Source organism: Trachurus trachurus (genome assembly GCF_905171665.1).
Source record: "Trachurus trachurus genome assembly, chromosome: 4".
In the NCBI taxonomy this organism is placed as follows: domain Eukaryota; kingdom Metazoa; phylum Chordata; class Actinopteri; order Carangiformes; family Carangidae; genus Trachurus; species Trachurus trachurus.
Window position 1 is genome coordinate 6,890,438 of NC_139898.1, and position 25,822 is coordinate 6,916,259.

Consider the following 25,822-nt stretch of genomic DNA (forward strand, 5'->3'; position numbering starts at 1 on the left):
ACTGGAAACTGTTTTCTGACCTTTAAAACAAGTATGTGTTGTATCAAGCCAATCTACAGGATTTGTTTCAAACGTTGATTATTCTTTGATGTTCGCCTGCACCCCCCCACCCCCACCCTCTCTCTCTCTCTCTCTCTCTCTCTCTCTCTCTCTCTCTCTCTCTCTCTCTCTCTCTATCTATCTCTCTGAACAATGAAATTTGCAGTTGAGAATTTTGGGAATGTTTTCTTGTCATTGGTTTTCCACAAGTCCAGGCGCTCTTGTCTTGGTAGTTATTCAAGATTCAAGATTCAAATCACTTTATTTGTCCCCAAGGGGCAATTTAACAGAAAGTTAAATCTTTGTACCATTTGTTCTAAACTGTGGGACCACAAACCTTCATTCAGAAGGAAGGTGCTGACATTCACAGTTCAAGGAGTTGGAGTCGTGAATCCAGCCAGCTATGGATGTGACTGGTGTGGTTGCTGGAATAACCTGTGACTTGTCAGTCAGCTGATGGACCATCTAAGATTTGGGAGGGAGTATTCCTGCTCTTTCAAGACAGCTTTCCAAACCATGAGGCCAGAGGGAAAGATAAAATCATTTTAAAAGGCCCATATTACGCAAAATCCACTTTATACTGGATTTGTAGCATTTATATATTCCCGTGGCCTTTTCATGATGCCTGGAGATGAAAAAAGTCTTTCCACTCCCTTAATTGATTGCTTCGCTTTTTCGCCATTATGTACCCAAACCAGCCAGTTGGAAATGCAGCTGCAGCTAACTCCACCTCCCGGTACTGCCCGATGAGATTTTTTCCCGGAACGATAAACAAACATGGCAACTGCATCCCGACGAGCCATTGTTCCCAATGTCAATATTAGCACATGGTTCTGGTAGTGAAAACCCCACCCTCTCTGGGGTAGAGTAGACGTGGTTTACACCTTATTTGCATTTCAAGGTGCAGACACAGAAACGGCTCGTTCTCAGGAGAGCTCTGGAGAGACACTTTTAGAGATTTAGTAGACCTGAGATTTAGAACCACAGTTTGATTTGGGGCAAAACACTCCAAATGCAATGTGGTTGGACCATTTAGACCTATGTGAAATGGGTGAAAAACTGTATAATATGGGACCTTTAATAAAAGCACAGTAGAATAAAATCATGGGCATCATGGTCCTGTAAATATATAAATGTAATGTGAACTTCATGTGTGTCAACTTCTGAAATCTACTGTACTATTATATCCTTTTTAGATATAGAAACATATCAAAAACAAAAGATGTTTCAGTTGCTAAGCTTCCAGCTACTAATGAAACAGGTCTAAAAATATATGTGTCACTGTTGTGGCACAAGAAGCATGTTGTGTTTGCAATGGTTTCTGAACTGCATTAGTGTTTGCTGTCTCTGCTGCTTGCGAGTAGAGGACACACGCCCCCCCTGCATGCATGGTGTTGCTCACTCATTGTGTGCATTAATAAACCAATGCCATGTCAAAGTGAATAGATCTGGCAACAGTGTGGCCGACTTCTCTGTGCAAAGCTGTTGTGAGGAGATGCAGCATCAGAGGGTTCAAACTGATTCTTCAAAGTCACTATCAGGCTCTACAGTGCACATTGATGAGATAATAGATACAGTAGATAGAACCTTGTGGTAATTTATACAAAATGTTGCATTTTTCACATCTGCTAAGGAAATTGATTCAGTAGCAATGTGAAGTTAACTTTGTATAACTGTGAAGAAAATGGTTTGTGACAGGGAGGCAGTATGATCTGAAAACCTGATGCATTGACCGTATTTCAGTTGAAAGGCTTTTCAGAAGTCTCCATGTGGTTTCAACCTGTCCTCCTGCTCTCTCAGGTATCGCCTGCATCACCCTCTCATTCATGGATGCCCATGGTCACCCGCTTCAGGTTCCAGCTCAGGACTGTGCCACACTGCAGAAGTCCGAGGACTGTGCCACCCCCCTTCAACAAGAACATTTTGATGAGCTAACAACTGTGGTTAAAGTGAATTCCACCGCTGTCGGTCCACGAACAGGTAAACCCTAATCCACAGCTCTGGGCTCTTAGTTTTGGCCTCTGTTGATGGTTGATGCTGGTTCTTAGTGGGTGACTGGTCTTAAAAACACTGTAGGTGCCAGGTCAAATTAACATGGATTGCACAATAATAGCTGATACTCCTTTAGTTCAACAATTCGCCATTTCAAAAGCACAAGTAGTTCAGAGTATTTACTTCATTTGTCATAATGTTACATAATTATACATGATCATTTCATAATGTGGTGAATGTGCAGGTCACAACTTGTCCACAAGAGCTTTTTGGACTTGTTGGATTGTATATTTGATGCGTTTGATGAGGGACAGGGGACCTGTACCATTCACCTCCATTGTGTTCACTGAGCAGCTCACGTCTCTGCCCCGCCGATCTCAAAACAACATGCATTGATAATTAAAGATAATGAACCTACTGCTATGACTATAGGGATTATGGCAACAGGAGAATTTTCTAAAAAAAAATGTCAACTATCCCTTTAAGTTTAAAGCTAAATGAGACATGAATCTCACACTGCCCAGTAAAATCATTAAGTGCCCATTGGTATATGACATTGCTCATAATCTAGCAGTGGCAGTGTGCTACTGAATTAGTGTAGAGGAAACATTGGATAGAATTGATATAAAATATAATATTATATTAGAAGTTGACCTTACAGGGTTGGTACAGGAATAGTAGAGGAAAATATTATTGTGTTGTTTTATATTGTTATTAATATCTATGGCATATGAGTGAGTTTGTCACCATATGTCTACTACTAGATAGACCAGTGTGTATTGGCAAGAATCAGGCAATATGACGCGTATCACAATACAGGAGCAACAATACAATATATTGCGATACTATAAGCAAGACCATATATTGTGATTTTTTTCCCCCTTTTTAGACTGTGCACGGTTAGCTAGCGCTGAAGCATGTGATGAGTCACAGACCTGTACTCTTGCAAGATCTCATTGTTCAGTTAGAGAGGAGTCAGCGGCTGAATGGCTGCTGCCAACCAGCAGTCAGAGTTTGAAATGCAACACAAAATGAACCACTGCCCTGAATGTCTGCATGTAGATTCTTAATAAAAAATCCATACAGTGCTCTTGAATATCGATACAGTATTACGAAATGAAATATTGTGATATTTAAGTGTCAATATTTTCTTACACCCCTACTACTGGACCTGTGCGATATCTTTTTTCATCAATACAGTAATAAAGTATGGTACAGTATACAATACAAGTCTTTATTGATCTTTGTATTGGTTGTTATTATAAAACTAAATTAACTAAATATGAATGTATCAATTAGGAACTAAATCAGTGATGTTATGTTTGCGCTTCTGTTCTTTTCTCAGCCAGTGACATTAAAGTGTAAAAACCGAGTCCTGTTGTGTCTGCTCTTCCTCTCACAGAGCCACAGCTGTATGTGCGCTTTGACATCTGGGAACAAGGCAACATCAGCCCCCTACAGCTGAGTGACAAACTGCAGGGGGCGCTGCGCCATGCGCTCTGCGACGTCGTCATGGAGCTGAGAGTCTTACCAAATCCTCTGTGTCTGGGCGTGCTGTGGCCGGCAACCAAAGCACAGAAAGACGACGCTAAAGGTGAGGCCTCGGTTCATCTACCTCCAGGCTGTGTGTGTTATCGATGTCATATAGTGATATTTCTGTAACCACTTACTGTTCAGAAATTGATCTTTGTTCTTTTTGTCCGATAAGAACTACTACACAGAATATACTACACTCAGAGAGCTGGACTGTGTTTCACGTTTATGATCACTTGTGTTTCCAGGTCTGTTGATTCCTCTGCCTGAGGTGAAGGAAGTGAAGGACAGCCCGAGGCAGCGCAGTGGCTCCCGGGTCTTTAAATCCAGCCCCTCTCCCATCAGCCTGACCCAGGCTTTTGGGAGCACCCAAGTGACGGGAACCAGCACACCTGAGTCCACCACACCCACTGGCAAGAGCACCCGCCGGAGTTTCTGGGACATACTGGTTAGTTGCACACGAGCATTTACATAAACATTTATTCCAAGTCAGTATAATTGGGTGAAATAAACACTAGTTTTATTTTGGAAAATGATCAGAACTGAAACCACCTGCTCATATTATTCAGGTTTTTTTTGTCTGTTCATCAGTAGTGATGTAAAAATCTGCTTTAGTTGGGTTTAAAGGGGCAGCTGTTGACTGGATTGTTTGCTTCATATATGGAGTCTGGGTGGTCCACAGTAAAAATAAAACACATATTTAAATGTGTTTGGTTTTTTTTAGATAAAAAAAAACATGCTTAACTAGTCACAACCAGCCCTCTGAGAGTTGCCAGTTACAGATTCAGATCTTTCAGGTGTGATTTGTGATCAGAGCATTCCTACAGTTTGCCTCTCACTGATTCATAATCAATAACCTATATCAGTGGTTCCCAAACGTTTTTGTCTTGCGTACCCCGAGCCTTTTTGCCATACCACGAGTACCCAGTGGTCATATAGAATGTAACACAGCTCCCAGCTTATTTTCTTCTCTTTATTGTTCCATTATTTTATTTTTATTATAATCAAAAACTATACAAAGCTGTGCAGCAGGTTGTTGTCTACCGGGGGGAGCTAGTTGTGGCTCATGTACCATTTCAGTAATGGGGTTATGAAATGACTGGGAATATATACTTATCATCTTGGAAATAACCACTGACCTATATCATTTCCAAATACTTTCAGAACTTTGATATATTCGTTTATACATTATGAAACATATCACATGCTCCAGCTGGTGCAAAATTCACTGAGCACCGAGTTGGAGATGGTTTTGATGAGAATCACCTGAGACCGTCTGACGAAGTCCAGTTGGTTGTTAAATGAATTCCTCCCCCGTCCTCGCAGAGTAAACCAGACTCGTCAGAGCTCGGGAGCCCAAAGACAACCGATGACATCGTGCAGGAGAAAGGGGAGGAGGGCCGACCGGCCAGACGGAGACACAAGACAGAGACCATCAAGCAGCAGTGGAGCCAGGAGAAGGCTGTGGCTGTGGAGCTGGAGCAGGCCCAGAGGTGGGACACAACACACACTGTGTTGTTACATCAGTAACATCAACTCTGTCTTTCTCCTGGTCACTCATTTGTCTCCACACACATCATTTTGTCTAGGTTGATAACTATTCTTTCATGAAGTGCGTTAATCAAAGCACAGTGACTGACAGGATTTGCACAATGAGCCTCAGAGCGATGGGAGAACCATTCAGCTGTCCTACAGACTGCAATACAAATTCAGAGGCAGATTTTCAGGCAGAAAAAACCCTGGTTAACTCAGACCTGTTTTCATATTCTTTCATATTATAGAGAGACGAAAAACCCACGCCCTGAAGAAGACCGTGTCGGTCGAAACTGGTCGGCATTCTTTTGTATCCATGCCCTGATTTATTTATTTATTTATTTATTTATTTTTGTCTGAGTGGATTACCACCACAAGGGTGGAAACCATATCCAGAGCTTTATGCATTTTTTGTTTATATACTTAAGTGACTGTCACCTGCCCTCCCTGGAATGTAGCTTCCGATAGTTATACTTCTGTAGGTCAGGGAGGGGTGTGCTACACCGTAGTGAAATGAAAAGGGGGAGGTGAAGGACTGTGAGAACAAAAAAAAGAAGTGAGGAGTGGGGGAAGATAGATGTTGAGCTATACAGTAGATATAGTGCATGAAAGAAGGTGCAGGGAGGGTGTGCCTATGTGCTTGTGGACACTGTTGACAGCCCATCAGGGGCCTGGGGCCAGTGTGATATCCATCAGGGCAGCAGGGGCGCCCCGAACCCCCAGCCATCCCATGGAAGCAGAAGGGGGCCAAACGGGATCCCATGCCCGGACCGGCAATGCACGGCACCGATTTATTTATTAAAGGCTTTTTTACGCATCACCTTGTCTCCTGCATGCGAGTGCCTGAAGCAAGCCTTGTGCTTTTTTCGTCTCTCAAAAAAAAAATTCAACTTCAAGAGCACCCCGCAACACCTGGAGTTACTCCTTTGTTTCCACCACGAGCACTCGTAGCCCCCCCCCCCCCCCCCCCCCCACCCCCGTCTTTCATATTATAATTCAAAAATGCCCAAAAAGTTAACATTACATGTAAAGCTGGTTTAAATCCCAATTAGACAGGAGTCAGTTTCTCTGTCCGTTTGGTGTGAGCAGGTGAAATCAGAGAAATCTAACCTGAAGGTCTCTGTTGTACAAGTCATGTTTCCTCATTAATGTATATTCAAATTTTTCTCTGAGGTTTTTTTTTTTTTTTCTTTTTCCAAAAGTTGGACATTGTTTTTATGTTTTTCTTTTTTCATATGTTTTTGCGGCTTTTGCCTTTATTTGACAGTACAGTTGAGAGAGACAGGAAATCAGGAGGCACTAAGAGGGGAAATGACATGCAGCAAAGGGCCACCAGATTCAGGATTCAAACCGGGGCCTGCTGCAGTGAGGACTGTAGCCTCTGCATTTGGGGCGCCTGCTCAACCCACTGGGCTATACAGCATGGCGCCCCAATCCTACTTTTATTGTCCTGCATCTTGTACCTCCTGCTTCATCAGATGCATCATACACAAATTCAACAGTTTACACAGTTCCATTCTGTGTGGCATTGATCAGGTGTGTTTTTAACAAAACACTTTAAAATTCCACAAACAGCATCATCCCATAAGTAAATCAGAAAGATCAATCTAGTTGCTCTAGACTAAAATTATACCTAAGACATCTTTATTTCAGTTGGACTAACAACCTGAAGAACTGTCAGCTCTTGAGTGTAAAGAAATGTAAACTCTTACCAAGGTTCAGCTCTGGTCTCTCAGTGTGTTACAGTCTCATTTAGTGTGGATGTCTTGTGTTTGTGTAGGAGGCAGGTGTCTCATTTGGAGGAGGGAGACGTGGGCACTCTCCACCCAGTCTACCAGGACACCTGCAATCCATGGATGACCTTCATGGCTAAACTTGGTAAGTTTTGTCATTTAAGCTCAAAAAACTTGTTCATAGATGCTGGTGAGTTCTCTAGTTGTAAAGCGAGATCTGCAGATTTTCAGTTGAGCCCCTGCTGTGTGATTCAGTCCAGATGGTGATGCTCTGACCCTTCACAACTCGATGGCCATCACTACATAATCACATCACTACTGAATTATTACATTATTACATCAGTTCTCATTGGTCAGAAGAATAACATTTGGTGAATGTTTCCTGCACAGCTGTTATTTTGTCATGGGGACGAAATGTGTCCAAACTCAGACAGACTGAATCTCCTGATGATGTTTTACCTCCTGCATACCCCTCACTCTCTGTCTGTCTGGTTCCCTCTCATTGGACGGCTGATCACCAGGCTGCCCCTCCATCCAGCAGTGCACGGCTGAAACAGCTTCACACTTCCTGCTGCCATCCATTTTAGCAGAGATTGTCAACCTGGTCAGTTCCCTGGCCAGTGATACATCTGTGAAGGCTTTTGAAAAGAAGAGGTGAGTTTTCTGTGTGTGAAATGTTCCCCCTTCATTGTTGAGATTGTTGATGATGGCAGAGTGACACTTCCCCTTAAAGCCGTGATATTTACTTTTTATCGCTGTTGCATGTTGCAGGTCTTAAAGGGATAGTTCAAAATTTTGGCAAATTTGCCTATTGTCGTAATCCCTATAGTCTTAGTAGTAGGTTCATTATCTTTAATTGTCGGTGCAAGCTGTTTTTAGATCGGCGGGGCAGAGACGTGAGCTGCTCAGCTAACACAACGGAGGCGTACGGTACTTTCGCCTTTCCCTCATCAAACTCATCAAATACACAATCCAACAACTCCAACTTGTGTGTGTGTGTGTATGTGTGAGTGTTTGCTGTTTATTGTGATCTTACCTGAACTGCTCAGTGTGCTTTTTAATTGCCCCTTGGGGATGAATAAAGTTTTTTGAATTGAATTGAATTGAATTGAAAACACTCTGGTGGACAAGTTGTGACCTGCACATTCACCACACTATGAAATGGGGGGTCAGAACTCTGAACCTGTCACTGAGCGAGTCTGGTCCTCATGGATCACATTGAACACAAGGGCTCACTTGGAGCCAACGTCGGGCTGATTTGGCCAGATAGTGCGCTCTAAGAGTGCTATTGATGTGTTTGTGTATTATTGTCTTATTTAAAATGTGTACATTTTTGTACCTTATGTTTTCATCTATTTATGCGCCGTTTATGGGTGGCAATAATTTCGTCATGCTTTGTATGATGACAATAAAGATATCTAATCTAAAAGATATCTAATCTAATCTAATAATAATGGAACATTATGAGACACAGTTGTTTTCGAGGCAAATGCGTAGCCGGAACTACATTCCAGACACGGCTGCTGGGCGGAGTGATGTCAAAAAAACACAAATAGTTCAGAGTATTTGCTTGATGTATATGTTACTTTTTCATAGCGTCATGAATGTGCATGTCATAACTTCTTCATGAGAGCATTTTGGAGTTGTTGGATTGTGTATGTGATGAGTTTCGAGGGAAAGGTGAAAGTACCGTTTCGTGAGCTGCTAACGTCTCTGCCCCGCCGATCTAAAAACAGCTTGCAACCACAATTAAAGGTAATGAACCTACTCCTAAAACTATAGGGATTATGGCAATAGGCGAATTTGCCAAAATGTTCAAATATCCCTTTAATGATCTTAGGCAGGCATTGCGGCTATTTACTAGCTAGTCCTCCACAGCAGATAGACTAAACCTTCAGTCCATCACTGCACTGTGTGTTTTCTTTGTAGATGGACATCATGATAATGCTTCTCTCCATCCTTCAACCCTTTTAGCTGCCCCCCATCAGGAGACGCATTTGTACCATTCACTCATGTCCTGAACCTCAGCCAGCCGGACGTCACGAGGAGCTTCATTCTCATTGGCCGCAACTTCCATCAGTGGCATTGTAGCACAGAGCAAGGTAACTGGTCCCACCAGTGTGTGTGAATATTCCCAGTGTCACTTTCTGCTTTGATGCTCATCCTCTGCTTACTAGAGTGTACAGTATACACTAGGGATGCCTATCAGTCCATGATGCAACTTCATCATGTAGTCAGTCAGTTTTGTTCCAGAAACCTTCTCATGACCTGATGTTTAATTCTTTGCTTCCAATATGTAACTTGCATGTAGAAGCCCACAGGTACTAACATTTCAAGGCAACTGCAACAGCAAATGTGTTTGAAGTGTTACTGTACGTTCACACCAAAAGCTTCCAAAGCGTCAAAAACGCCGGAAGTCAATTCATTTTCAATGAGCGCCTGGCGACACTGAGCGTCCAAAGCGTCAACAGGCGTTGCCGCGCTTCCAAAGCGTCCAAAGCGTCCAAAGCGTCACCAGATGAGAAGTTGAGCCAGGTTTAACTTTAGGGTAATTAGCTATGACGCGGTTAAGCGGCAACCGGCGGCAGCCTGTCAGAATAGAGATGTCCGTCGTCTGCCTTTTTTTTCTTTTTTTTGTATTTCAGCTCCCCAATGACCAGCGCGATCGAACTTGGACGTCAGTCACCTGACGAGCGACCAAAGCGGCTGAAAATATTTGCAGTTTTGGGAGCTGTCTTGTCTGACGCCCACCCTCGAGCGTTTTTGACACTTTGGAAGCTTTTGGTGTGAACGTACAGTTACATGTCCATCAACTGGGAGTCATGAGACTAATCTGAAGCACCTAGACACCAATGAAACACATGTTTCTGTGAATGGCTGTTTGAAAGTCCTAACCCCTCATAACAAGTCCAGATCAACGGGCTCCACATTGTGGTCCTACGTTCAATGTATTTTTGTTAGACTCTCACAGGGAAATTGATTTGCAGCCAGGTTTTACATACATAAACACACATATAGGGACACACGTAGCACCCATACAGTACTAATGGACATCAACACACAGTATGGTGTGATGGCCAGAGCAAGAGTTAATTCAACATGGACAGGTTAACTAAGTTGTGCAAATAGGGATCTCTCTCAACAGAATACTATCTGTTATGTAACAACTGAGCAGGAACAAAAGGGAAATTCTATCTTTTGGTCACAAGGGCAGTCTGAGCTGATGACCAAGGGTAACATTTCAAACTCTGTCCAAGAGGATGATTTTTTTGACCATGTGTCTGTAAGCACAGCTTACCCCCAGTAATCTTACTGGCCACTTTAATGAGGCTACCAAGCCTGGTTTCGTTGGCCTGAGTCGGATTAACACTCTAGGCAACAACACAGAACATTAAAGGGATAGTTCACTCAAAATTGAAATTTCACTCATTATCTACTCACCCTCATGTCGACTAAGGGTTGGGAGAAGTTTCAGAGTCCTCCGTGCCTTCTCTGAGTTACAGAGGGGCTCGGCGCAGCACTGCATTGCCATATGACGATAGCGAACGGGGCTCACTTTTCTTCGTCCAAAAAGACACACCAAAAAACATCCAAATACCTCCATCCTGCTCGTCTGTAATGTCCCTCTTGTATTGAAGCCCCAACATGAGAAATTGTTCCGAAAAAAATTAAATAAGTCTATATTTTAAGCTTGTTTATAGCGGAAGCTCCCAGTGTCTCAGTTCACTGCTTTGCCTGTGTCAGTCATTTGCATTCACGGCAAATTCACGGCTCTGCACGGCTCTGCAAATCGCGCGAGATTCAGGCAGAGCAACACTGGGAGCTTCCGCTACAAACGAGCTTAAAATATAGACAGCATCAGCCAGTCTCTGTGCCTCATCTATACAGCAGAGCAGCATTATTCGGAAGGTGAGAAGACTTGGAGGTAACTTCTTCGTTTCAGTCCCAAGTGTGAAGAATTGAAAGGGAATCGATCTCCCGACAGTCTGAAACAGTTCCCAGGGAGAGGTAGCTGTAGCTGTAGCTGTAGCTGTAGCTGTAGCTGTAGGTAGCTGTAGCTGTAGCTGAATCTGAACCAAGCGCGTACATTGCTAACATCTTGTGTACGGTGAGAAGAACGAGGACCCAGCATGAGTGTTTTGTGTGGAAGCTTTCAACATGCTCTCCTTGCTGCTAATTCTGTTTCTCTGTCCATGCTAGCTGTCTCACACACCTGTGTTATTTTGCAAGTGTCCGCTTCCATCAGTTTGTGTCGAGCTCTGTGTTTCACTGTCCATGCCGCCTTGCTGTTTGTACCATCTCTGTCTACCTGCAGAGGACAGTTCAGATGAGGAAAACACCCCAGTGCTAAATAGGTTCACACGTAAGTTTGCCTCTCAGCTTGACACATTGATGCTGATGGGATGTTATAAATCAGTGTTCTTATAAAGATATTATTTTGTTTTTCTTTATTTAAGTTGTCTGTCCAAAAACCAGCAGCTTTCAAAACAAAGGTGATTTCAGACAGAAACAAAGACTCTGGGCCCTGTTTCTATGGATCCAGGTGTGAGCTACAAGGTGTGAGTGACTTAGGTTTATTGGCCTGATTTCAGTGGGAACACCTTAAACACCATTAATGTAAATATAATAGAACATAGATGGAGTGTTTATATAGGCACAGTGTTGGGCAAGCTACATCCAAAATATAGTTACTGTCATTTGAAAGTAATTAGTTACATTATAATATTACTGTCTGAATTGTAATGTGTAACACTACTTTTGCATCACTTTTGAGTTTCTTTTGCCAAAATAACTGCAGAAATATGATTATAAAATGTAGTTTATTGTTGTTGATAATACATTCAGTGGAGGGTGATGTAGCATAATGACTGTGTAGGCCTCTAAAGCTACTAAAGCTACGTTTTGTGGGTAATCTACTAAGAGTAACTGCCTAAATAACAGCACGTCCAAACTGCAGGATTGAAATGACGATTTTGCGTGTTGTAATCGTGTCCACCATGGAGAGTGGAAGGAGAGCTGGGTGGCCGCAAACGCAGAATGAAATTTGATCCGATGAATTAACAAAAAGGAGCAAATAAACATACTGTTAATTGTAATGCGTTATATTACTGCGTTACACCGAATAGTAATGCATTACGAATTGCGTTACTTTTGTAACTCCCAATGTATAGGGATAGTGTAAAGCAGACCTGGACTGCACCTGTCTTTGGACTGCAGTTAAGCTGGGAACACACCGGATGCATGAGCGTGGAGTTTTTTGACCACTGATGTTGGATTTCTCTGCATTATTAAAGGGATAGTTCAACATTTTGGCAAATTGGCCAATTGCCATAATCCCTTTAGTTTTAGGAGTAGGTTGCACCGACAATTAAAGGTAATGAACCTACTGCTATGACTATAGGGATTATGGCAATGGGCCAATTTGCCAAAATGTTGAACTATCCCTTTAATTAATTTCTGATAAAAGCCAATGAGTCCACATGCAGTTGTGAAATATATTTATGTTCATATTAAAACATACGGTCACATTCAGATTCAGCCTAGACAGAGAAGACGATAGTCACGTCTCTTTCTGCTAGGATACTTGTGCACACACACATGAAAAATATGTAAGAGTGTCCCACACACGCTACACATCCAGTGTGCCCCTGGCCTTTAGCCTATACTGTCTGTCACTTTAAAATGACCGGCAATTTTAATACGCTGTCGCTCTTCAGATATAATTTTGCAAGTATGTTGAAGAACTTTGTTTGGCTCTTGCTAACCCTAACCCTCTGTACTGAGTGTGTGTGTGTGTGTGTGTGGTGCCACACTTTGTGCTGCACACCTGCATGAAAACACGGCCCAATCATGTCTTACTTTAAAAGACAGAATGAAGATAAAATACATACCATAATAGATAAACAGAGGTGTAATCCAGAAAGCTGCTGCTGTAGTTTATGGAAACTGAAACACTATTATCTCTGAGATCTGACATCATCTCCTCTCCCCTGCTAAGACGTAATGACCTGAACATATAAATAGATACTAGAATGCACAGAGTGAACTCTATTTTTTTCTTCTCTTCCACTGATCTTGCTCAGCACATGTTTTCTCCCATAAATGTGTGAATTTAAAAACCAGCATCACTGTTTCTTCTAAAGCTTTCACTCTATGTATGTTATTCACTGCATTTGGCCTCAGAACTCAAAGGCTCAGATGTCCCTCAGCAAATATACAAACGAAAAGTACTTCAGTGCAAACCATGCAGTGTGATGGTCTGGTGCTGTCCACTTACTGGACTCCTCCAGTCTGTAATGAAGAGATGAGGGATCATGGGGAACCACAGTGTGCCGTGTGTTTTAACTCACACTTCCCTGCGGTCTCACTCAGTTTCTCTCTCCTCAGCTCATAAGGGATTCCAGCGCTTCGAGGCTCTGGAGCAGAGCGAGTGGTTCAGTCCGAGCCAGGCCGGGGCGGGACTGGCCCCACGACAGAGATTCCTTTACATCAGCATCCTGGATAAAAAGGTGACTGGACATACAGTATGGAAGCTTCTGCATTGTAAACATCCCACAGAGCAAGCAGAGGATTCTGACACCTTGTTTTGTATTTACCTTGATTACTTCTGCTGAGTTAGACTCACACACTGGTTATACACTCAGCAGCATTGCAGCATACAAGTCGTTTTGGTTTTATACATCCCTGTTTGGACATTTCAGGGCGAGAGAGAGAGTGACGCAGACAGAGAGACAATGAAAGAAAAAAAATACAGTTCATAAAGTTTTGATTTTAGATCGTGAACTAATATGCAATTAGTTTTCTGTATTATTCAACAAACACAAGGAATGAGTCCTTCTTTATTATGACCAACACAATGACACTATTGGAGAGATTAACCATTATAACCGTCTCTTCTTGTAGTCCAGGCCTGTATAACATGATGAAATTAGAGGATACATGAATTGATATAAATCATGTCTTTTTATTTAACAAAACTCCTCAAAAAAAGTTTGAAAACATTATTTCAGGCAATCTGTTTTCCCCTTTGGATAACCTGATTAGTCACATTTACAACCAGGTACAACTTATAAGAATCATGTATCCATGGAATGAGCAAAACATCTAAACATGTTGGTAGCACCCAAAACCTGTGCTAAAATCCCCTGCAATATTCTCCTATTGGTATTCACACTAGTTCTGAGTTGCTTGGTGGACTGGCTTTCCAGAGATATAAAAGGAGTTTACTTTGCTTTGTTTAACTTACAACCTTGTAAGCATGTGATGATTATCCTGACAGCACTGACGAATAAGCCTGGTATAAACATTAATATGAAAGTCAGTAACAAATCCCACTAACTTGAGTGCAGATTTCCATTCATTAAAGGGATAGTTCAACATTTTGGAAAATTGGCCCATTGCCATAATCCCTATAGTCATAGCAGTAGGTTCATTACCTTTAATTGTCAGTGCAAGCTATTTCCAGAACGGCGGAGCAGAGCCGCAAGCTGCTCAGAGCTACGCTACGGAGGCTAATGGGATTTCTTGGTTTCCCTCATCAAACTCATCAAATACACAATCCAACAACTCCAAAACGCTCTGGTGGACAAGTTGTGACCTGCACATTTACCACGCTATGAGATAATAACGGAACGTTATGAGACAGAGTTGTTTTTGAGGAAAATGCAGAAATTGCTTGCCGAAAAACTGACCCCGACAGGAACGCGCATCAGTGGTTTTGCATGAATTTGCCTCGAAAACAACTCTGTCTCGTAACGTTCCGTTATTATCTCATAGCGTGGTGAATGTGCAGGTCACAACTTGTCCACCAGAGCGTTTTGGAGTTGTTGGATTGTGTATTTGATGAGTTTGATGAGGGAAACCAAGAAATCCCATGAGCCCCTGTAGCTTAGCTCTGAGCAGCTCGCGGCTCTGCTCCGCCGTTCTAAAAATAGCTTGCACCGACAATTAAAGGTAACGAAACTACTGCTATGACTATAGTCTATAGGGAAAATGTTGAACTATTCCTTTAAGCCGTGCTGTCCTCTTCATATTTGATACATTTCCCATCGTCGTGCAGACATGGTTCTCTTCATGGAGATCCCAGCCGGCCTGAGGGAGGGGGCAGGCCAGCTGGGATGTGTGATCATCTGGGATGCAGGCAGTGATCTTTGAGGATGAAGTCTTAATGAAATGCTCCATAAGACTCTTGATGGGGCTCTGCTGTAAACCTTGACCACATGTCAGTTTCACTGAGCAGCGATTCTCTCCTTGTTGTATTACACTGCTCCAGTGGCATCTGTGTTTTGTCATATTATTATATTATTGCCAATGACGTTAATCCTGTGTTTGGTTCTAACCGTCCTCCGTACAGGTGACTCTGTACAGCTACAACTGGTCTGTGGATCTGGGCGCCTCTCTGAACCGGGAGCTGGTCCGTCTGGTGAAGTGGCAGAACGCGAGGGCTCACGTGGTCCACTGCCTGCTCAACCAGAAGATGGGCCTCTTCCACCACCACTGCTTCTCGGATGCACCTCTCCATGAGATGGACTCCAAGCAGGTAGAGATTCTGATGCATCATGTGACACAACATCAGCTGCATGTTGAGCACTCACTGCTAGCTCCATTAGTTTCTTTAATCCTCTGACAGTCGCATCTTTAACCTCCTCATGGTTTTTTCCCTCCAACTATTTTTTTTTTGCCTCAGACTAGATCAGGTTACATCTCTATTTATCCATTTTTCCAGACAGTTTTTCAGGGTCACTTGCAGTAGGGTTAGGGTTAGGGACTTGTTTATCCCCCATAAAAGTTCCAGGAGATGGTCCGGTTCCTGCTTGGGGTAATAAAATTACCCCAAAGTTCCTGTGGTGGGAACGGCCCTAAAGATCATTAGATTTGCCACTGCCAAAAAAGTTTCCCAAAAAAAAGTGAACAGATATTAAAGAGAAAGTCCTGTGTTACTGTCCACCCCTGGATTTAAAGGGATAGTTCATCTTTTTTGAAGTGGGGCTGTATGAGCTACAAATGCCCATTAAGTACACTAGATGCAGTAGAAACTGAGAAACACTAGTGCATCGCGCTGCACTGAGACACAGGCAGTACACTGTTGTCAATGAGGGACGATTAATCAGCATTTTTCCGCCGCGTACGAGAAGTCCTGTCTCAAAATGATATACCAGTACAATCTGAAGTAAAAAAAACACCTGGTCAGGATTTTTGCGTACCCTACGGTCACGTTCAGATTTATAAATGCCGATCCTTGCGGGAGAGTTGATAAATGAGGGCCAGTGTGTGGACATCTCCAAAAACACCTGTGATTTAATTTATGAGATGCTGGATCCTCAGTCCAACATGAACTAGTGTTTAATCAAGTAGCCACTAGTTTAATGAATAGCATCCAGAATGAGTGGGGGTGGCTGGGTTAATAAGGCCCCAGCAGAGTATCTTTGCCCCAGGGCCCCCCCTAGTGTGAGCATGGTGATGTAGACATACAGCTCGCAGTGCAGCTGAATTTAAATGAGAAAAGGTTAGAAATACAGAAAAATGTCATGCACAGTGTTTTCCTACATTGCTGTGTGTAACAGGCGGAAACAGGGGTTTATTAGAGCAGCACTTTACAGCAAAGAAAGACTCCAAATGGCCTTTCAGCTCCCCCACACCCCCCCTCCAGCCAATTACAAAACAAGCTCAAAGAATAGGAAGGAACAAACTTTAACTTCCCCTCCGACGGCCCACTCTTCATCACTGCATGACTAATGAGTGTGGACAGAAGGCAGAGTCAGAGCAGCAGAAAATTTGCCTGAACAGAGCTTCATCTGTCATGGTCCTGATGAGAAGCAGAGGGAGCACCAGTGCACAGTTTGACCCTCCAGCCTGTGGGCACAGTACACTCTGCCACACTGGGGCATCTGGTCCCTGACCTGCTCCACTGAACTAACTCGCCCAAAAGTTCCTCTCAACAGCGACCAGGGCACACGAGCACTTCTCATGACATCCGAGTCTTCCACTAACACCAATCAACATTAATGTGCAGTGCGGTGAATATATGATTATATAGTTTGTAAAAAAAAAAAAAAAACAACTCTCCACTCTACCTCCACTGGACCTCCTCCATTCAGTGGCCACAGATCACTAGTTACTAAGTGTGGAGTCTGTAGCATCTATCAGGCGGAGCACATGTAGAGCTGTCAAGTATCACACCCTTCACTCTTTTACTGCCATGTTTCAGCCTGATGTGAACATTTTAATTCTGAATATTGATGTTTGTTTGTTTTTATTACATTTTTTGTCAATCTTCCCTCACTCCTTAAAACTGCATTTTAGATTTTTTTTTGCAAATGTGTTAAAAGGGAAAAGTGAAATCTCACATGAACCTCAGTATTTAGACTCTTTACTCAGGGCTCAGCAGCCTCCAGTGTTCGTCCTCCCACCTGTGACAGTCAGAGCTAGAGGCATATTGTTTTGAGGTTGTCCATCAGTCACATTTTTCTCAACACACTACATTTACATACGCAGCTAAGTCGAGCTGTGCTCATAGCTCGATTCGAGCGTCTTATCTGAGTTCTGTCCTTGTCCCAGTTGTAACAGGGAAAATCAAATAACTGATGGTGTTCTCCTCCTCAACACAGGTTAATACAGAGCCCTGTCCTGTTGACTTTTCTGTCACCTAGTAAATAACTAGATATAAATAACTTGGAGTTCTCAACTATAGTTCCCAAACCCTAACCACACCCTTTTTTTTTCTTTTTCTTTTAAAAAACAAAATAAAACACATCTTCTCGCTGGTTGCACTACAGTGTAAAATGCACTGATATGGTGTTTTTTTCTGGGGGGGGGGGGCTTTTATGCCACACTTTGTGCCGTCTCTACTGTTGTGAAGCATGTCACATGCATTGTCCAGTTTCAGTCCGATTAAGGCGTCAACATGCAGAAGAAAACCAGTTTCCAATTGCATTATCTGGGTGTCAGATTTGGAGAAGTCCAATATTAGTCAGACTAAGGCATTTCTATGCACTTCAGTTGTCCAGTTATTGTCAGATTAAAGGGATAGTTCAACATTTTGGAAAATTGGCCCATTGTCATAATCCCTATACATGTAGTCATAGCAGTAGGTTTGTTACACTACGGAGGCTCATGGGATTTCTTGGTTTCGCGGCTCTGCTCCGCCGTTCTAAAAATAGCTTGCACCGACAATTAAAGGTAACAAACCTGCTGCTATGACTATAGGGATTATGGCAAAGGGCCAATTTGCCAAAATGTTGAACTATCCCTTAAAACAATAATTTTTTTTTACTGTCATGTAAACATAATGAGTATCTCAGTAACACCTTGAGGGAACTTTTTCTGATTTTTCTCACACAAACTTTCACTTGATTCTTTATAATCTTGTCCTTACTGCCTTGCCTCTTCTCACAACACCACAGTGTCACCATTCAGGCTCACAGCTCAGATTTGAACCCTCACCCTAAGCCTGTCTTCAATTGATTGTCTTTCATTTCCTCTGTCGTGTCTTGTCCAGAACCCTAACCCGTTCCTCGGCCCCTCCATGGAACCCGATGCTCTGCTGCGTAGTGCGGTTCCTCCTCTCCCCAGTAAAGACCAGGGCAGACTGGGCAGCTCTGGCCGCAGTCTGGCTCCGCTCCACTTCCCCTCTGAGCTGCTTCCCTTTGACGAGGCTCTGAGAGACATCTGCACCATCCGACCGCTGATGGAGGGGGACGTGGTGGCCCGACATGGCAGCCAGCTCTTAGACATCAAAGCTACTGAACGGAGAGGTTAATCCTTCTACTACTGCTGATGATGAGGAGGGTGATGTAAATATTAGAATATTTCTAGAGTGGTAACTTTGACTTTGTCCTGACAGAAATGGAGAAGCAGATGAAGATAGAGAACCTGTTTGTGACTTGGCAGCAGAGGTCAGCACAGTCCAACATGCCCATCTCAGTAAGTCCTAACAGATTTATTTAACATATATAAATGCATTATTGTAACAGTTGAACGGGAAATTCACTCTGCGAAATCTGACATTTATTCCCCTCATGTAGAGTGTGTCGGCATCAACAGATCAAATCACAGTAACATCTCACATCATGGTTCGTCAAACTAGACAAATAGACTTTTGCTATAAATCCATGCGATATATGTTTGTACATCACATTTCTACAATGTATAGTTTGTTGAGGTTGAGTGAGGATGACCACTAAGGATGATCTAGAAGCTAAATGCTTTAGGTAGGAGGGGTGAGAATCACCAGAGTCCCTGCGATACGATATTATCACGATACTTGTGTCTTATATGCATTACGATATTATTACAATATTACAAAATAATGCAGTAAACTGCTATATATTACGATCTATTCACTTTTTTTCAACTGCAAATGTCTCCAAATGAAACCTTTGTTGACATTTGTTTTGATGAACTTAAGATGAACTTCTTAATCTGTTCAGATTGATACTTGGCATCTAATATCGCCATGCAAAATATCGTGATACTATGCTGTATCGATTTTTTCCCCCAACCCTTAGTAGATAACCCTGTATTTACTTTACATAACAGCACCATATGTGATTATAAAGGCCAGGTTTTATTCATTGTATGGTTACACAGAGTTGCTACATAGTAGATTGCCTTACGGAGAATGTGATCGTTAATATATATATATACAGTGTATATATATATATATGTGTATATATATATATATGTGTATATATATATATATATATAATCTTTTACTCATGTGTTGGTTAAGTTTAAAATGGTATCACACACCATTATTAACATGATTGCACAACATGATTATAACAACAAACTGGATGAGAAGAGGAAGTCTGACTTCAGCATTCAGTATCAGCCTAATATTAACTATAACTAATGAGATCTGACAGAGCCTATGGGATGGTGCCACTCACTGCTCTCTGGTTTTGATGAATTACAAATTACTCCACTCAGTAATGCTGAGTTTTGAAATGCCAATATCTGGGTTCGTTAAAAGTTTTATATTAGTTTATTAGTTTGTCGTAGATCCCCCTTGTTTCAATATTAACATTTTTAAAAGTCCATATGCACAGCTGGGTCATGTGTTAATAAAGCATCAACAAATACAAACAATACACCAAACTAAACTTGGAAGAAAAGAAGGAAAAGTAAATATAAATGAAAAATAAATAAAACAAGAAAAAAAGAAAATAAATGAAGCAGACATATGGAAACTCCTAACAGAATAGGAAAAAACAGACTAAGAAAAAACAAGTCTAAAAATTAAATGCAGTCCAAAAAATCGCTTTCTGTATTATACTTTCTCTCAGTCTTTTCCTGAAACCAACTCTACTGGTGAAAACACCGCTCAAGGCTTGTCTGGTGCCGTAGTTGTGACCATCACATCAGGTGATGTTACATACCAGTGTTATATTTACTGTATGAAGCCCGTCCAACAAGACATGTCCTCTTCTGAGTAGCTACAGTATGAAACTCTTTGAGACCTCGCCTTTGAATGCTCTTGAGTCTTAAGTGTTAGTGTGTCCTGTGTAGTGTCATCTTATCCTACAACAACAGTAACCATTGGTATGTGAACAGGCGGTGGACCTGGAGACCCTGAAGCAGTCGTCCAGGCTGGTTCACTACTGCGCCACCCCTCTCCTCTTTGACCCCATCTTCAGGAAGCAGATCCAAGAGGAGCAGATTGTTCAGCCTCCAGTGAAGGTATGCTGGACAGTCATTCATCAGCATTTCGCAGGACGTGAGACTGTTGTAGTCTGGACTCTGAGGAGCGTTTTCACATCTCAAGTTTGTTTGTTCTGGTCCTATTCAGTTGTTAAGTTTGTAAACTTTTTCTGAGAGTGAATAAAAAATGCATCATTACAAACCATATAAGAATGATCACTCCTTTAGTTTACTTACTTACGCCTGACACCCCTTGCTGGGGTATAGGCCATTGACAAGGGACCTCCAGAGCACTCGGTCACTGGCTTTCTTTTCGATCTGCGACCAGTTGTATCCCATCTTTTTGGTGTCAGCCTGGAGATCTCTCCGCCAGGTATTTTTGGGCCGGCCTCTATTTCTCCTCCCTTGTGGGTTCCAAGTTAGAGCCTGTCTAGTGATGTTAGATGCTGGTTTCCGAAGTGTGTGTCCTATCCAGTTCCATCTTCTTCGTCCTATTTCGTCCATAGCTGGTGTTTGGTTCGTCCTTGCCCACATATCTTGGTTCGTAATCTTGTCTGGCCAGTAGATCTTCAGAATTTTTCTTAAGCAGCTGTTAATGAAGGTTTGCACTTTACTGATTGTGGTTTTCAACATTCTCCAGGTCTCGGCTCCATAGAACAAGACAGATTTTACGTTGGAGTTGAAGATTCTTATTTTAGTTACTTCTTTTATCTCTCTGGAGTGCCAGATGTTTTTGAGTTGTAGGAGTTGTAGTCTGGACTCTGAGGAGCCTTTTCACATCTCAAGTTTGTTTGCTCTGGTCCTATTCAGTTGTTAAGTTTGTAAACTTTTTCTGAGAGTGAATAAAAAATGCATCATTACAAACCATACAAGAAGGATGACTCCTTTAGTTCAGTTTAGAACTATTTCAGCTGAAAAGTGAACATCTATATCTTATTCAGAGTAAGATCCTGAAAGACATGGAAAACCTGGAAAATTGTTGACTAATTTTCCAGTCATGGAAAATGAGGAAAAAAAGTCAAATGTCCTGGAAAAGCTTGAGATGTCCTGTAAAATTATTAATCAGCTGCCAGAGCTCTATTTGACTTTTTCAGACCGAGATAACGAGATAATTAGAGTTTGTTTGAGTTGATGAGTGTTATTAGTATTGGACCGTGAGCAGGAGGGTTTTCTCTCTGGCAGTGTGGTTTGAAAACAAAAACATGTTTGTGTTGTTCTGTGATAAATTTGTCACAATTTCTAAGCATGTAAGAGATTATTTCATAAGTTAGAGCCATAGACTGCACATCTTTAAATCAGATTTATGGAATAAACATAGAAACAATCATGTCCAGAATAAGGTACAAGTGTCGAAAAGAACACTTCTCTATGAATGGGACAGGGGATGCTGGAAATATCCTGGAAAATGATTTCAAGAAAAGAGTGGGAACGCTGTTATTTTTGCCTTTCAGAGATGTATAATGACTGTGTGTGTGTGTGTGTGACAGAAACGGCATCGCTCCAGTGACTCCACGGCATCAGGACGGGACCGAAGCTACAGCACTGACTCAGCCGACATGCTGCCGAGCCGCCTGAAGGAAGAGCCCTGGCTGCTGGAGATTTCCAGCACCTTCCTCCAGCAGTACGTCCAGTACCTGCAGAGCATGGGCTTCATCCTGGTCCAGGTCCGGCCTCAGTCTCCAGCTCGCAGGTCTGGATCAGCAACTCATTTTCCATATTTTGTCAACTTGAGACGGTGCCTCTGTTCACTGGTGTTTGGAATGTGTTAAAGGGATACGTCAACATTTTTTTTTTCATATCTTGCCTCACTCCCGAGTCCATGACAAGCAGATAGACACCATCCCTTCGACTGTGCGTGCAGTAACAAGGGAGATAGAGCCGTATCACCCGTAATTAGCTTAGCTCAAACGCTGGAAGTGTATAGGTAGTGTTAGCCTGCCTCCACCTAAAGTCATCAGAGAAACTCTTCAGCAACTCTAAACAGAAACCGGCGGGCCGATCTTCATCTCAGAGCTGACAAAACTCTCCGGTAAGGCATCTTGAGCGGTCAAATGCCGGTAACGGGACGAGATCGGTCAAAACGGAGGGTTCAAGCAAAGACGGTTTATTTTGGTTCATGCTAGCTACATCGAGGGTAGGTTAGCTTCCTATTTCAAAGTAAAAGCACAAATTCTATCATCATGGTTTTCTGTATGTAAAGGGCAACGAGTGTTTTATTTTGTGAAAGTAACCGGAAGTGCGTTGGTCACAACGGCTAGCTTGAGTAGCGCCAAATTCGTCCGAACACAATTGTAAACAGCTGGTATTAAGACAAATTAACGACACACTGCTGAGCTTCTGACTGCTGATTTCGGCTCGGGTAGGAGGCAGGCTAACACTACCTATACACTTCCAGCGTTTGAGCTAAGCTAATTAGCGGTGCGCCAGCTCTGCCCGTATCTCCCTTGTTACTGCACGCACAGTCGAAAGGATGGTGTCTATCTGCTGGTCATGGACTCGGGAGTGAGGCAAGACACGAAAAAAAAATGTTGGCTTATTCCTTTAAGATGATTTCTACTTGAAGGCAAATGACCTGCAGTGATTTAGGCAGGACAAGTTCTGCACATCCAGTCATATTGACAGTAGATAAAGTGGTCGGGTAATGTAACGGGACTAGATGTGGGTCATATGCCCGTCCTGCCCGCTTCTCACTTTCTAGGCTCTGACCATGTGACTGACCCCGCTCCACCCCCTGCTCTCTTACAGCATCGCCCGGGCGCGTGCGGCCATGCTGAACACAATGTCATCAGAGGGGAGGATGTCTTTTTCTTATGTAAAGCAGAAGAGTGAGGACAGCCCCAAGGTCAGTGTTCCACCACACACGCAAGTCTTCATCCCCAGTCACACTCAGGGCCTGAACACAACTGATATATGTTTGAAGTCTTATTTTCATTTGTTACCAGAACCTCATGTAGTTTTGCAATAAGCATAATGTTGTGTGGAATTAGTCATATTTGATCTTTGAAAACTTGGCCTTAGAAAACTCCATGGAACAGGAGAACAGGGTTTTTCTTGGTTTAAAATGAGCAGGTGGTGGTGGTACATGTACATAATTAAAACATGACGGGTACTTTTTTTAAAGCATATTTATATATTTCTGTGCTCTGTCCAGCATTTTAGAACAATGACACTACATTTTCCTAGATTCCTATCCAACACATTTGTTCATGTTTGATCTGCATTAAAGGAATAGTTCACCAAAAAATGAAATTCAGTCAGTAGTGACCCTCATGCTGATGAATACTCCGGAGTCGTTTTTTTTTCCTCAAAGTGCATCTGGAGACCCGGGAGGCCAGTCCGTAGTCAAACGAAAACTTTATATGAGAGTAATAGGGCCTGACACATAAAACTACACAAAAACCATTTAATATTCCTCCACACTGCTCGTCCGCTGCAATCCAAGTGTCCTGAAGGGATATAGTCCAGAGTGTACTTGTAACAACGTCATTTAGGACATTTTTACAGCCTAAACAGTCCTGTATTGAATTGAGTGCCTAAATGACGTTGTTTCGAGTAAACTCTGGACTATATCCCTTCAGGACACTTGGATTGCAGTGAACGAGCAGTGTGGAGGAATATGAAATGATTTTTGTGTAGTTTTATGGATGTTTTTGTGATGGGCCCTATTACTCTCATATCAAATTTTCGTTGGACTACGAACCGTACTCCCGGGTCTCCAGATGCACTTTGAGGAATAAAAAACTATTCTGGAGTATTCATCAGCATGAGGGTGAGTCAATAATGACTGAATTTCATTTTTTGGTGAACTATTCCTTTAAGCAAAAAACTGAGCCATGCAGATCCTGTGAGGAGACAGCTTTTTTGGTCTCTATTCTCAGTGAATCTGACTGATGCTTGATGCCACTACAGTGTGTGTGGAGCTGTAGTAAAGGACTGTAGTGCTCCATTTCCTGCAGGCCTATCAAGAAACACAGGGTCTGTGTTTTGTCAGGCAGTCGTAACATCAGTAAGAGGAGGCAGAGGCAGTTCTAGCTTGTATAGTATTTGTATTGTGCATGAGGGCAGAGCTTTGCTCTGTAAACTGGGCAACAGAGAACTGCACAAAAACACATACGTTTTTTTTTCATCCCCTCTCTCCAGATGTAAAGTGTTTGACAATTCTCCCAACCATAAGTTATAAGTAGGCACAGAGTCCGTTTTCCACACTCATAAAATCAGCTTTTTAGCAATCACCATCCCGAATTGAATTGCAAAAACACATAAGTTTGACTCGGCCTACTATCAACAAATACTGTAGCTCTCCTAGCCATACATGTAAGATTGTTCTGTAAATTAACCCCACAGACGCCGGCATCTGGCACCACTGCATATCACCTCCAGAGGGCGCTGCCGGGAGGGATCGTCCTGATGGAACTGGCTTTTCAGGTGAGATGGAGATGACGAGTGGCACTCATCATTATGCTCATTGACATACTGTTTGTTGATATACAGTTAATGTGTTTGTGTGAATTGAATTATTCTCCCAGGGCAGTTTTGTCTAGTAGTGGCTAAAAGATGCATATTTGATGCATAAATGCATAAATTGCTAATTATCAGATAAAATAAAGTAGGAGTAGTAAGCCATGGCATTTTCAGATTTCTTGACCAGATCAGACCAGTTGGAGAGAGGAATGGCAAATTGACACATGCAATATCTATATAATATTATGTATAGATATTTTATTCAATATTAAACAATAGCAAGAATAGAGAACAGTGTAGGTTTGGTAATCTAAACCTCCATTCAAATAAAACATCCTCTGTCTCTGACACTTTGTAGCTCCCCATTATAATGTAATTAATTTTCACCTCATGATGTAATAACGCCGCATTTTGTAATAAAATTCTTGAAGTTATAAACTTTGTTGCATTTTGTAATACGTTGTTACATAATGCACCAAATTATTACATTTCTTCATAAAAAATGCAACATTTAATAATTTGGTGCATTATGTAGCAACTTATTACAAAATGCGGCAAAATGTATTACATGTTGCATTCAAGAATTCTATCACAAAATGTGGCTGTTTATTACAAAATGCGTCATTATTACATCATGAGGTGAAAATGTATAATGTGGCGCTACACACCTGCAGCTGCTCTGAAGCTTACTTTCCCGTTGTGGTGTTTTCTGCTGATCAGCCACACCATCCCATGACTCAGTAGTTTAACAACCGTGTGTGTCTTCCTCCTGCCAGGGCTGTTACTTCTGTGTGAAGCAGTATGCACTCGAGTGTTCCCGCATTCCCATGGGCCAGACAGTCAACTCCCAGGTAAATGACACACACGCTGATCTTTCTCTGGGGTTTTGT

At 42.2% G+C, this 25,822-nt stretch overlaps 1 protein-coding gene across 3 annotated transcripts in view; it reads left to right on the top strand.

The window, feature by feature from the left end:
• Positions 1-25,822, top strand: part of szt2 (SZT2 subunit of KICSTOR complex) — a 96,497-nt gene that overhangs the window by 55,566 nt on the left and 15,109 nt on the right. For 2 of the 3 annotated variants that reach the window (XM_083970689.1, XM_083970690.1), the window contains 17 exons: positions 1,840-2,019; positions 3,434-3,625; positions 3,813-4,012; positions 4,891-5,057; positions 6,878-6,975; positions 7,352-7,484; positions 8,805-8,932; positions 11,146-11,193; positions 13,218-13,339; positions 15,184-15,369; positions 18,328-18,583; positions 18,673-18,752; positions 20,385-20,510; positions 21,959-22,161; positions 23,217-23,313; positions 24,816-24,896; positions 25,709-25,783. In XM_083970689.1, the coding sequence (XP_083826815.1) occupies positions 1,840-2,019; positions 3,434-3,625; positions 3,813-4,012; positions 4,891-5,057; positions 6,878-6,975; positions 7,352-7,484; positions 8,805-8,932; positions 11,146-11,193; positions 13,218-13,339; positions 15,184-15,369; positions 18,328-18,583; positions 18,673-18,752; positions 20,385-20,510; positions 21,959-22,161; positions 23,217-23,313; positions 24,816-24,896; positions 25,709-25,783 (2,372 nt within the window). The remainder of the gene's footprint in view (positions 1-1,839; positions 2,020-3,433; positions 3,626-3,812; positions 4,013-4,890; positions 5,058-6,877; positions 6,976-7,351; positions 7,485-8,804; positions 8,933-11,145; positions 11,194-13,217; positions 13,340-15,183; positions 15,370-18,327; positions 18,584-18,672; positions 18,753-20,384; positions 20,511-21,958; positions 22,162-23,216; positions 23,314-24,815; positions 24,897-25,708; positions 25,784-25,822) is intronic. The other variant, XM_083970691.1, reaches the window with a different exon arrangement.